At 47.1% G+C, this 14,117-nt stretch overlaps 1 protein-coding gene across 2 annotated transcripts in view; it reads right to left on the bottom strand.

The window, feature by feature from the left end:
• Positions 1-12,688, bottom strand: part of MRAP2 (melanocortin 2 receptor accessory protein 2) — a 51,778-nt gene extending 39,090 nt beyond the window's left edge. The window contains exon 1 of one of the 2 annotated variants that reach the window (XM_081251555.1): positions 12,602-12,688. Coding sequence is in view for 1 of the 2 variants with exons in the window: in XM_081251554.1 (XP_081107680.1) it covers positions 11,831-11,845 (15 nt within the window). In the remaining variant the exon portion in view is untranslated. Of the gene's footprint in view, positions 1-11,830; positions 11,926-12,601 lie in introns of those variants that run through there. The other variant, XM_081251554.1, reaches the window with a different exon arrangement.
• Positions 12,689-14,117: the final 1,429 nt, after the last annotated feature.

The following is a 14,117-nucleotide window of genomic DNA, read 5'->3' as shown; positions in this document are numbered from 1 at the left end:
GGAAAGGCTGCCCTTTAAGAGAGGACACCTGACAGATGCCTGGAGACAAGAGGTTCTCTGGGGAAGCAGAGAATAGGATGCCGGCCACGCCCCTCCCACCCAAGCAGCCACCGTTGTGGAGGACTTCAGATAAAAGGAGCGGCTTGTGTTTTCACTGGCTATTTCCTCTCAGTTCTTGAATTCCAAAGATAGATTTGGAGGACAGAACCTCTGGCTTCTGCTTTCACCTCGCACCCTTGAAAAAGTTCATGAGGTAATGTTTTCATGCAAGTCTCAGATCAACCAGCTTGAGCCATCACATGCAAAAGGACAAACAACAAACAGAAGGCAGGATTTTGTATAGTGTCCAATGTCGTAGTCCAAGATTGCCTTTCTGAGCTTTGCAGACACAGAAGCTAGCACTTTCACCATTTGGAAACTGCCAGCATGTCTGGGTATCAGCCTCCAGAGGGTGATATTCTCATCACACTGAGGAATGTCTGGGCCTTAACACACACTGAGGGAGAGGCCGGGGGGTGGGCACAGAGGCTTACTCACGGGGTGCTGGAATCAGACAGCTGCTCTGTTCAGAACACGGCAAACAGGAAACGCAGAGCTCGGTGTGTGGCTGCCTTCTGCACCCACTCTGCTCCTGCACACCCCCTCCTGATGTCAGGTTTCTTCATAATATTAGCATCACTAAAAATAACTTCTTCCAGAGGAAATATATTCCAACCAAGCCTCCAGGAGCTGCATGGAGAGACTAATTGATCTTTTGAGCGTCTTGACAACAACAATAATGAAAAATTATGACTGCACCTCACAGCCCCACCTGAAAAGGAAGTTTACCTTTTCCAGGTGTGCACAGCGTAGTTTAGGCCAGCTTACGGGGGTGGGAGAGGGAGGGAAGACCTCAAATGCAAACAGAGAGGGATATTAGCAGGCCCAGACACCTCTCATGGCAGTCTAAACAGCCCTCTTCTCCCACCCACATTCCCAACACTTTCATCTCTTCTTTCAATTATCCAGCCTTTCCTCCTCCAACCCAGATTCCCACACCACTCCTGGGCACCCTCTTGCCTTCTTAAAGACAGGTCAAGCAATTCTCTCAGCCTCCCTGAATTTGGGAAGATGTATATGGACATGGAACCTCCCATGGAGTGACTAAAAACTCTTCATCGATAGCCTTGGTGGGTCATGTTGGGTACATGGGCCAGGGGAGCTGTTTCCTTGGAACTGGACCTTTATTTCCATGTTAAGGGGTAGACATCAGCACGTGAGTTTTCCAAGTGGCCACCAACTCAGGCACGGGACTAGCACATTAAAGAGAGAACCAAAAATGCCTATAAACCCTGTAAAATGAGCACACGTGCACGCACGCACACAAAACTGACAACACAGCCAGGAAGACGCTCCAAGCAGCTGTTGGCCAGTGCCACAGACCCAAAGACCCAAGGTGATCAGCTGTATGGAGGCAGACCTAATGACCCATTTGGATTTGAGATCAAAATTCCCAATTGCAGTCATTCTATCTTCTTTCTGTTCAATTCCCAAAGTCCAAAAGTGGGCATGCCACCCAGGACGCCAACCTCCATTCTGACCTGGGCCATGGAGGTCTCATTAATTACTTATTCTTATCTCTTTTTTTCCTTCTATTCCTAGGAACAACTATCCCCATCACAACAGAGAAGTCACACTCTTGACCCATCACCCTTTCTCTGTCCCAGCCAAGACATCCAAAAAACCAAAGGTAAATTGTGGCCAGGCTACATTCTGGTCACTGAGGAGCCCAAGGTCAGAACTTCAGAAGCGCAGCTTTAGAAGCTTAATTCCCTCATTGCGCAGAGGTCTGACCAGGGTCCCAATCAGAACTGACGGTGCACTCGGCTTATCTGCATCTATGTGGGGAAGACCAAACAGAGAAAATGAGAGTCTGCAAGGTTGAGTCGGGCTCATGGTTAGACCAGAGCCAGCTGGATATTCCTAAAGCATTTCTAAAAGGCACTACCTCCCAGCAAGGAATCACGTTTGACCCCGAAAATCAGAACCTCCAAGGTCCCCTCCCTGGGAGGTGCTTAACAAACGCTGACATGGTCTTCTTCTCAGCACACTGCTCTTTTTTTTTTTTTTTTTTTTCTGTATGCAGGTCTCTCACTGTTGTGGCCTCTCCCGTTGTGGAGCACAGGCTCCGGATGAGCAGGCTCAGTGGCCATGGCTAACGGGCCCAGCCGCTCCGCGGCATGTGGGATCCTCCCGGACCGGGGCACGAACCCGTGTCCCCTGCATCGGCAGGCGGACTCTCAACCACTGTGCCACCAGGGAAGCCCCACACTGTTTTTTTTTTTAATAGATTCTGTGCAAACCACATTCTACCTGCACTCGTCACTTTAATTCTCAAGTTTGCAGATTCCTTTTCTGTGAGTCCATTTTAAGTCAGCAACTTCTTTTGAGGATGTGGATTTTTACTTTCTTCAATTAAAGAGGCAATGCTTCCAGGACTTTAGACTTTAGTCTTCCTCCTAACTATTATCTTTTGACTTGAGCCTGCATCTTACTTTTGAAGTCTGAGATTCTGGCCACTCACTTCAGGCTAGAGATGTTACACACACACACACACACACACACACACACACACACACACACAGGGTTCCTCCTCCCTTCTCAAAAGGACATACCTCCCAAATTTCTCTACATTATCAGGGTTTATGCCTTCCTGGGTATTTCCTAGAAAGTACTCAGTTACTCAGCAGACTTCAAAAATGTGGTGGCTGACAGCTGGCAGAGAAATTCTGGATGTATCTTTCCCCTGCCTCTCCCTACTTCTCCACGGCACAGCAGCAACTTATTTCTAGGACCAAAACATGGAACAAAAAGTGTTTGCAAGCCTTAAGATTTCCTGTCTGAATATCAGAATCAATGCCAATAGAAGAACAACTTCTAAAACCAGAGACGAAACTTAATATTTTGTACAGCTAGATATTCAGCCAATACCTGAAATGCAGAGATGCTGAATTAACGAGCAGGCATCCTTCCTCCACCAGCTGTTGCCTCAAAGAAGATAAGAGGATAAAGGGTGGGTCCTACACCGACCTCCTCCAGTTATATTCTGGGCACCTACATAGTCGTAAATAGGCTGAAAAGTACTTTTTAAAGTTGGTGCTTCACGGCTCTGTGGTACTCCCTGGGTCAGCCCAGCAAACGGTTATTGCATGACTTACTGGAGGTGGGGGGGACACAATGGCTGTCCTTGAGCCCTTTGGAGGGGTCTCTGGAGATGGTAACAGACCTCTGCAATACACCACAGTACAGGCTATGCTAGGAGCACTTGAACCAATCCTCCGGTGGCATTCTCTTCCCTCTGGTCTCTTTTCCATCAGGGCAGGGGCCTCCCCTGCTTGCTCACCGCTGTATTTCCAGCAACCCACCCAAAACCTGGCTCATATCAGACATGCAATAAATACTTATTGAGTCAGTTTCTCATGATGTGGAAAAGCCACAAAATTATCTTCTTTCACCCTTCTCAACCCTAAACCCGAGAGCAGAGTTCTCCCATTCTAACAGAGACTTCAGCTGGACAGAGACAAGAACATCAGGCCCACACAGGGAAAAAACACCCAAGAAAGAGGCTGTAAAGGCTCCATCTGGGAAGGATTTCCTAAGAAGTGACAAGGCATGGCTCTGAGATGTGTGTGGAGGTGGCCGGCACACTGCCCTCAGCTCTGCAGATTTAGGGAGCTGGGTTTCCACAGTCCTCCAGGGCTGAGGCGGTCACGCTGACCAAGCGAAGGAGAATGATTTATAACCAGAGCATCCATTTGTGGTATTACAATAACGAACAAAATGGCCAAGCAGATCAGAGCCCATGTTTTACACAGTCTGGGAAACAAAATTGAAGATTAGATTTACCACGTTAGCTGGTGAATGTGGAATTAGTGCAAAGGAATCATGTTACATAATATACCCCATTGCACACAAGACAGGATGCTCTGCTGTTTGTCTTGTATCCCAACATGGATGCCCTGTTGCAGCCACAAAACGAGGACACTCTCACTGGTGGTGGGGTTGGTGTCCCCACCATGGAAATGTCATCCGGTTAGTGAACTCCTGCCTCTTTCTGGACCTTGCTTTTCTTGGTCTGGACTTCAAAATAGTCTAGGAATGTTGAGGACACCACTAGAAGCCCAAGTTGACCACTCTCTTATAATTAGGTTTTTGGGGTTCCTATTACTATTTATTTTTGCTTTATTCCTGAGCCTTCCATAAAAGTATAGCAGAAGATCTAAATAGACGTTTCTCCAAAGAAGACATACAGATGGCCAAAAAGCAAGGGAAAAGATTTTCAACATCACTAAATATCAGAGAAATGCAAATCAAAACTACAATGTTGGAGAGGGTGTGGAGAAAAGGGAACCCTCCTACACTGTTGGTGGGAATCTAAATTGGTGCAGCCACAATGGAGAACAGTATGGAGGTTCCTTAGAAAACTGAAAATAGAGCCACCATATGATCCTGCAATCCCACTCCTGGGCATGTATCTGGAGAAAACCATAATTTGAAAAGAGTCATGTACCACAATGTTCATTGCAGCACTACAATGAAAAATAATGAATATATGTATATGTATAACTGAATCGCTTTGCTGTACACCTGAAACTAACACAACATTGTAAATCAACTATACTCCAATGAAATTAATTTAAAAATAAATTAATTTTTTTAAAGTACTAGAGTCAAGTCAAAGAACCAGCTATCAAAAAGCGGTGCTTCGGGGCTTCCCTGGTGGCACAGTGATTGGGAATCCGCCTGCCAATGCAGGGGACATGGGTTTGAGCCCTGGTCCGGGAAGATTCCACATGCCACGGAGCAATTAAGCCCGTGCACCACAACTACTGAGCCTGTGCTCTAGAGCCAGCGAGCCACAACTACTGAGCCCGCGTGCCTAGAGCCCGTGCTCCACAACAAGAGAAGCCACCGTAATGAGAAGCCCGCGCACTGCAACGAAGAGTAGCTACTGCTCGCCGCAACTAGAGAAAGCCCACGCGCAGCAATGAAGACCCAATGCAGCCAAAAATAAATAAATAATAAATAAATTTATTTTTTAAAATTGGTGCTTCATCATGAAATAACACTTCACACCCGTTTGAATATGGCTATCATCAAACAAACAAACAAACAAAAAACCCAAACCAGAAAAGAGTTAAGTGTTAGCAAGGATGCAGAGAAATTGGAACTCTTGTGTGTTGTTGTTAGGAAGATAAAATGGTGCGGCTGCTACGAAAGATAGCATAGTGATTCCTCAAAAATGTAAATATGGAATGCCTTATGACCCAGCATTTCCACCTCAGGGTATATACCCCAAAGAACAGAAAGCAGGGGTTCCAAGAGATATTTGTACCTCACCATTGCAGCATTACTCACAACAGTCAAAAGGAGGAAGCAATCCAAATGTACACTGGTGGATGAATGGATAAACAAAATGTATCATGTACGTGCAACGAAATATTATTCAGCCTTAGAAAAGAAGGAAATTCAGACGTATGCTACAACATGGATGAACCTTCAAAATATTATGCTAAGTGAAGTAAACCAGACACACAAGAACAAATATTGCATGATTCTACTTATATGGGGTATCTAGAACACTCAGATTCATAGAGACAGAAAGTAGAATGGTGGCTGCCAAAGGCTGGGAGAAGGGGGGAATGGAGAGTTTTTGTTTAATGGATACAGAGTTTCAGTTTGGGAAGATGAAAAACTTCTAGAGACGGATGGTGGTGATGGTTGCATAACACTGTGAATGCACCTAATGCCACTGTGTTGTATGCTTAAATATGGTACATTTTATGTTATGTATATTTCACTCAAAAATGTTCTAGGGCTTCCCTGGTGGCGCAGTGGTTGAGAGTCCGCCTGCCGATGCAGGGGACGCGGGTTCATGCCCTGGTCCGGGAGGATCCCACATGCCGCGGAGCGGCTGGGCCCGTGAGCCATGGCCGCTGAGCCTGCGCATCCGGAGCCTGTGCTCCGCAACGGGAGAGGCCACAGCAGTGAGAGGCCTGCGTACCGCAAAAAAAGAAAAAAAAAAAAAAAAAGTTCTAAAAATTTTAAAATAAGAAAAGAATAATAATAAAAATCAACATTTCCTGACCAATGTACTAGGGCTGGAGGAGGGTAACTGAGAGCTCCCCAAAGTAAAAGACCACACCAGGGGACAAAAGATGGTGCTGGGGACATCCAGGCACCCTCCCCGCGTGGGTCCTTCCTCCACGGCCAACCTTCAGAGATCCAGCTTTGCTCAGTTCAAGAGCCCTTGTGGTACCTTCTTGCCACGTAAAAGGAATACTCTGTCCAGGCTGTGAGGAATCACGCTTCCCTATGCCAGGGAGAAGATGGCAGAATATTTATGCTGTGCCAACTATGGTCCTCCCACTCAGACTAGTCCTGGAAATAGACTGCTTCCCAGTCTCTCCTTTCTATAAGTTTCACCTCCTATGGTCCCTGTCATTAGCCCACTGCATTTCAGCATAAGTCCACCACCAGTTATTCTTCCGAAGCTTCCAGGGCCTTCTCATGGATTACATTTAAAGTCTGTTGCTTCCTCAGGACAAAAAGGAAGTGCCTCAATCTCATAAAACTGGCCCCAGTCTCTGGGAAATGCTTCCTGGAGACCAGCTGGATTTCATGGACCCGGAAAATTGGAATGCTGACATTTATATTTTGCCAGTAAGGAAATGTGTAAAAAACAACTATCATTAACAATTATTACTTCATAGACAAAAACTTATTTTAAGCACCCTCCAAGTAGGAGAGATATAATCTCACAATAAAAATAGTCAGTCTTCTGCAAGAAAGGAAAGTCGGCTGTCTGGCATCAGTATTTTCAGAGCAAGCAGACAGTTCCATGCAGGTCTGCACTACATTGCCTCTGGCCACTGCACTCATGTGATAGCTACCTGGAATGGCTTAAATATTCACTCTCTCTGACAGCAAAGAGAAAGGACTAAAAGAGCTGTAGTGAAATTCCCTTCCAGACCTATGACTCCAGGGCTTAATAAAAGACTAAGTTGCTTTCCACTTGCATCACAAACTCAATGATGTGTGTCTGTTTGTGAAAACTGTGTGTGTATGTATGTATATGTGTGTGTGTGTGTGTGTGTGTGTGTGTAGTACAATATGGATAAGGTCCTACTATGGGCTGAGTTGTGTCCCCCAAAATTTATGGGTTGAAATCCTACTTCCCAATACGTTTGGATGTGACTATATTTGGAAACAGAGTCTTTAAAGAGGTGCTTAAGTTAAAATGAGGCTGTTGGGATGAGCCCTAATGCCATCTGACTGGTGTCCTTATAAGAAGAGGCGATTAGGACACACAGAGAGACACCAGGAGCACTCATGCACAGGGACAACCTTGTGAAAAGGCAGCAGAAAGACGGTCATCTATCAGCTAAACAGAGAGGACCAGGACAGACCCTTCCCTTACGGTCCTCAGAGGAAACCAACCCTGCTGACACCTTGATCTTGGACTTCCGGTCTCCAGAGCTGTGAGACAATACATTTCTGTTGTTGAAGCCACTCAGATTCAGGTATTTTGTTACAGTGGTCCTAGCATACTAATACAGCTGCTGAAAGTAATTGTTTAAAACCAATGTTCTCTTTGATGGGTTACTTAGGCAAACTCTCCTAGAAAAGCCATTAAAAATAACTTACTTTATACCAATCACTCTCACCAAATAACAAATACATTTTTGGAAAGAAAACCAAACGCCATTCATCTATCCCACTATATGCCATCTTTAGCCACTACATTGATCACGGCCTCATCACCATGTCCTTCAAGGACAAAGAACATGAACACGTTAAAATTAGTATGAGCCAATTCAGCCCAACAAGGATATTCTCATCACTGAGAGCTTGACTTTGAGTGATTTAGTGGCGGTTGAAAAGTCAAGGCCTGTACCCTCAAAGAATTCAGAGAATTCAGGCTTGAATTTATTTATTTGTTTATTTTACAACTTTATTGGAGTATAATTGCTTCACAAAGGTGTGTTAGTTTCTGCTTTATAACAAAGTGAATCAGTTATACATATACATCTGTTCCCATATCCCTTCCCTCTTGCGTCTCCCTCCCTCCCACCCTCCCTATCCCACCCCTCCAGGTGGTCACAAAGCACGGAGCTGATCTCCCTGTGCTATGTGGCTGCTTCCCACTAGCTGTCTACCCTGCGTTTGATAGTGTATATATGTCCATGTCAGGCTTGAATTTAGAACCATGATTTCCCCTGCTGAATTTCACCCTCTTAAACACACACAAACACACACAGGTTGAGAAGCCTCAAGAAAGCCTGATGACACAAACAGATAGCATGTGCAACAGTCATTAAGAAAGGAAGGGCTCCTTATGGCAGAGGAGCTTGGGGTGGGGGGACCCTCAGAGATGACCCTCTGAGTCTCTGCCCACTCTGTTCCACCTGCCAGCCTGCACTGCCATCTCCCACTCTCCAGACTCCTGCCTACCCTGGAGGGTAGGGCTCAGTCACCGTTTCCCCCATGGAATTCTGTCCAACTCTCTCAGCCCCCAAGGACTCTCTCCCTTTTCTCAAATCCCATCACACGGATTACTTAAATCTGTCACTTTAATAACAAGACGGTATAAGTCAGACTCCCTTAGTGTCTCTTACTGAACCCTCATGCTGATTTATAGATGCTAGTATAAAGCATGACGGCCAGATGAATTAACGTTTTAATAGCACTAGGGAAACGACTGCCCTTTCCATTTTAATTAGTGGAATTTTTGAAACACCTGGCACGAATAAGACTAAGGAGAGAGAGATTGGTCATCTCTTAAATCACTTTGAGGACGACTTGGCAAACAAGCCTACTTTGTATTTATTGCTGATGGACTCTATCTGCAAGCAGCACACGCTGTTCCTTACAGCCCTGAGCTGAATCATTCCTTTGACAAAAACAAGCAAGAAAAGAATGGGACCAGGTATTTCAATCTCTGTTCTACAGAAAAGGAAATTCAAACGAAAGCAGTGGTTTAAGAGCTGGAGACAGAGCTGCAGGGAAGCTACACTTTCTAATGATCATTTTCTAACTATCTAATCCCTCCTAGGTCTCCCCTCTGCTTGCTTAGGACTGAAGGTGTCAAATAGCCCCCAAATCTTGGGTCATACCTGGTTCAACCTCCTGGAGCATCAATTTTAAGAGAAAACTTGGAAGACATTTTTATATTAAGAAAGGGCAGGGCTTCCCTGGTGGCGCAGTGGTTGAGAGTCCGCCTGCCGATGCAGGGGACACGGGTTCGTGCCCCGGTCCGGGAAGATCCCACATACCGCAGGGCGGCTGGGCCCGTGAGCCATGGCCGCTGAACCTGCGCGTCTGGAGCCTGTGCTCCGTGATGGGAGAGGCCACAACAGTGAGAGGCCCGCGTACCACAAAAAAAAAAAAAAAAAGAAAGGGCAGACACGTTACGAAGTTATCTGCAAATATCAAATGGAAGCTCAAGACAAACATCTACTTGCTTCTGGCAGCCTTGGCCTCCGCTTTGGACTCCCAGAAAAACGGGATAACTCTCCTCGCCTATTGAGGTAATTTAGTGGAAATTTTAAAGAAGCTCTGGTAGAAATATATGTAGGTTTACATGATATAGTTTCTAGTAGTTTCCAGATTTTCAGATCTTCATCATAAATTTCTGATTTTTTCCTTTTTTTTTTAACAGAAGATAAAATTATATTTTCTGGGAAAATCTACACAAAGTTTAGGAGAAAGACAGATAATGTTTATAACCAATACTCTCACTCATCTCCTAATTTTTTTTTTTTCTTATTCAACCAGGCAAATTCAGAGCCAATCCTTAAGGAAGCAGCTCCCACAGCTGCCTCACCTTTGCCTTTAATTGTTTTTGCTGTTCCCAAGTATATGCATGAGGAAAACAAGCGCACCTTTAGGGAGAATAATTACTTGAGCCTTATAAATTATTTTCACTTGAAGGGTTATGAAATGTACCAATGTTCTCTAGGCAGAGGGAAATTACATAGATCTGGGTAACACAGACACTAGCAATAATTAAACCGAGACTTTTAAAAAACATCCATCATTTTAGCATCTCATAGATCCTCTATGTAATCTTGGACCAAATACTTAATCCCTCTGTGCCTTAGTTTCATCATCTGTTAAATGGGAATGGTGATAATTATATTCCCTACTTCATGGGGGTGCTACAGGATTGAGAAAAAATTACAAAACACTCATAACTCTGCCTGGCACGTAATAAGCTCCATGAGAATGTCTACTTTTTAAAAAGGCCTGTCCTCATCACTGCTATCACAACCCACGTTTGCTATTGAGCAGCTACTTCACACGATGGTTCATTTGGGCCTGGTGGGCCATTAAGACCCTCAGGTTTCTTCTCTCACATGAACTGCTGCTTAACAGGGCCACCCCATCCTTTACTTTTTTCATTGATTCTTTGAACCCCAATGCAGAAGAGGACCTTCAACTCTACTGTGAGCCAAAACATTCTAGTGTTATTATCTCTTATCCAGAGATAAAATGGGTCTCAGAGAGTATCCTCCCAGATCTGTAATTGCCACAGCTCTGATAAATGTCCCCTCTATGTCTCTCTCCTGATGAGTGACACCAAGAGGTGCAGACTCAGGGACGATGCCTTGTGGTGTGTCCACTCTTCCCACGCCTTATCCTTAGGGATAGTGTGATATTTTGTAAAACGCCTCTGCAAAGGCAGGACACACTTTAGATCATCCAAGATGGGGGGGTGGGGTGGGGAGGGGACTGAGAATTCCGATTGGCAAAATATCTCAACATCTGGGAGCCTAGAGAAATGGGGAGGAGGAAGGTTACATTTTCCGGAAGGTGTTGATGATATTATTTGCAAGGTAAAAGACAGCCCCCCACTGTGAGCAGATGAAGTTAGCCTGGAAGAAACAATGGGGCAGCCGGGGTTAGGTATGCAGGCCCATAGGCAGTACGATAAAGGACACACACACACACACACACACACACACGATTCATAAAAACAATACCTGCCCTTGCACATACAATGCACTCTGATGCTTCCTCTCCCCTTCTATTGAATTTCATGTTTTAAAAAATGCTGGTGCAACTCACTGCACTGAGAGCATTCCACTAAAGAGTCACAGCCCACAGTGGATAGGGCGTGCCCCAACCTACAGCCCCAGCAGGTTGCTAGAAAAGAGAAAGAAGTCCGTTTAGCATAAATTGAATTTGTAAATTCTCCTTTCCTAGGTGGTCTTGAGCTAGCTTCTCTAAGAATTTGTTCTGGAGGGTTGCCAGGATTCAGTGTTTCCTTCTTTTGAAGTCTGCTGGCTCCGCTCTCATTTCTCAAGCCTGCCTGAGGAACTGTGAACGCTTTCACTGCTCTAGGATGCCTGCTATTTGGGCCTTGAACAATCCAGCCTGGTTTCAGGGTTTCCAGATCCTCTTAAAGGGATTTAGGCTGCTCTTCTCACATTGAAAAGAAGGAAATCTATTGGTAGCAACTCAGCCTTCCCCTGTCACCTGTTAATATCACCGCATCTTCCATAAACACTGGGTGATATTCCCGATTCGAACAAAACTCTTTATTATTGGGCACCCCAGATCCTGGCAGCCTCTCCGGCGTTCTGGACCCAATTCTTCCAGCCGGGGGCCTTTCCTGCCTGCGTTCTCAGTGACGCGCCCCCAAGTGATGTAAGGGCCTAAGGGCCACTGGCTCACAGTCCTAGTTTCCAGTCCTCCCCACTATTAACTGGGGGATTCAACTGGGAAAACTCACTTAATATCTCAACTTAATTTTCTTCACATGTAAACTAGAAATACGACCACTTACCTCTAGGGTTTTCATGAGAATTAATTTACACGTGGGGGTTCCCTTTTCCTCCCTGGAGTAGCAGGGACATTTCCCCCCAAGCTCCCTTTGCTTTCTGAACACCACGGAAGGTTTCGTTTTCGTCAGATGAAATCCACAGTATTATCTGGGATTGCCCGTGTCATCTAAACCGCGGCGGAAACCACAAAACCTCCGAACAAGTTTCTAATGAGGCGACTCTTGGCCTTCCTCAATTGATTACGCAGAAAGGATGGACACAGGGAGAAAAACGAAACCGATATTTCCCTCTCATCAGTAAAATGACCTGCAGGCAGGCGCCCCAGAGCAAACGAAATGAATTAACCGACCGTCAAACCGGCATCATTCCCAGAGCCCGGCCCAAGGCAGGGGGCCCCCACCCGAGGGCTACGGGCAGCGCGTTCCGCCTGGATCAGCAGGTCCCCCGCGCCCGGGTCGGGGGGCTCTCTCGCTTGCCGGTCACATCGGGGCTGGCCGTTCTCCCCCCGGGCTGGAGAAGGTGTGACTGGTCAGTGAGCGGGAGCGAGCGGAGGAAGCCCACCCTAGCCCCAAGCGCCGCGCTTTCAGCCTTTTCCGACGCCCTAGCGCAGGACACGCACATCATCCCGCTGCGAAGAAGGCTCTGAACTTGGGTGCTCTCCACGGGCCCGCACTCTTGCCCTGGGCACCCTCGAGCCCCAGATCTCCCCTCCCCGCTCCCATTCTCCAACTCTGCCAAACTAAAAACCACCCCCAAACCCCAGCGAGCCCGACCGTGGGAGCTGGAGACGCACGCCCGCGGCGCCCCGTCCCGCGGGCGGTTACCGGCTCCGGCAAGGTGCGTGAGCGCCGCCGCCGCCGCCTCCAGCCGCCTGGCCGGCGGGTGGCTCTCGGCGCTGCGGTGCGGCGGGGACGCGCGCTCCCGACCTACGGCGGAGGCTGCGCTGGGCGCGGGGCCGCCCCCAGCCCCACCCCACGAGCCCGAGGGCGCCGGGCCGGGAGGAGCGAGCTCTGCGGAACCCTCTGCGCCCGGGGTCGCTCGCGCACTGTCTGGATGAGAGCCTGCCGCGAGGAAGGGAAAGGGACCGGAGAGAAGTGTTCGCCCTCCCGGCTGGGCAGTGCGTCCCCTTGGCCAACTTTGAGTGACAGGAGCCCAAGAGCTGAGCGAGAAGGAGTGATGCAGGATGGATGAGGGTTAGGAAGAATCCTCAGCAGCAGGGTTCATATTCAATTATGCTGGGACCCTCCATCATGTGCTACTTTAATTACTACCTCAAATTTATCTCCTCCTGCCTCCTGGTACTGGCGCCCACCCAGTCAAATATCCCCCAAACGGGGCCCCCAAAGGATGGGACTGGGCCGGGCGTAGTTTCAAATTAGCTACGTGGCGCACTCCTCCCTTCCAGTAAATATTTATCGAGTCCGTATTCCATGCCGGACACTGATCTGGGCGCTGAGAAAATAGCCTCCTGGAGCCTATATTCTAGTGTAGAGACAGGCAGTCAACAGAACCAAGAAGTACATGTCCCATATGGATAGCGACACGTGCTGTAGAGAAGAACTAACTCAGGAAGGGCACAGAAAATGTTGATGGTGGAGGGGGGGGGCGGGTGTAGTTTTAAACCAGGTGATCGGAGATGGCCTCACCGTGGAGATGGCTTTTGAGTAAAGATCTAGAGATGAGGGATCAAATCCTGCTGGTATCTGGGGCGAAAGCACTTGCTGTGGACCAGCCACTGAGATGGGTTTTACGGAATGAATCATTTCTTTTCCCACGCACAGGCACCTATAAGGCAGCGATTATAACCATTTCCATGTTAAGAACAAGGAGACTGTAGCTTAGAGATGTTACATGAATTGCCCAAGGTCACATATTAGTGCACGGAGGGGCTTGCCTTCAAGCTCAGGAAGCCTGGCGCCCCAGAACCGAAGTTTAACCGCCACTGCACTGCAGTGGAAGAAATGCAGCAAGAGCGACACGCAGGCAGGTTGGTGACCGTGTGATGAACCCGCTTTCCCGGTGCCAGAAAAGGATTCCTAGAAATGCCAGCTGATTCACCTTTTTTAAAGCTAATTTCATTACTCCATGTCCAATGAAATATTTTGCCAGCCATCTTTACAACTCTATTCCTCAGCCTCGTCCAAAGGCAGTTGAATTCTAAGTGACATAATGTGACCATCTGTGATGAGATTCACCAGTCCTTCCTTAATTCTCCACATTGGTTCCAGTTGTACATTCCTGGTCACCAGGTTGCGATCCGTCACCCACACAGTAGAGCCTGTACTACAC

The sequence above is a fragment of the Mesoplodon bidens genome (assembly GCF_964165515.1).
Source record: "Mesoplodon bidens genome assembly, chromosome: 12".
Classification (NCBI taxonomy): Eukaryota; Metazoa; Chordata; class Mammalia; order Artiodactyla; family Ziphiidae; genus Mesoplodon; species Mesoplodon bidens.
Note: the sequence above shows the minus strand (reverse complement) of the source record. Positions and strands in the feature narration are given on the sequence as shown.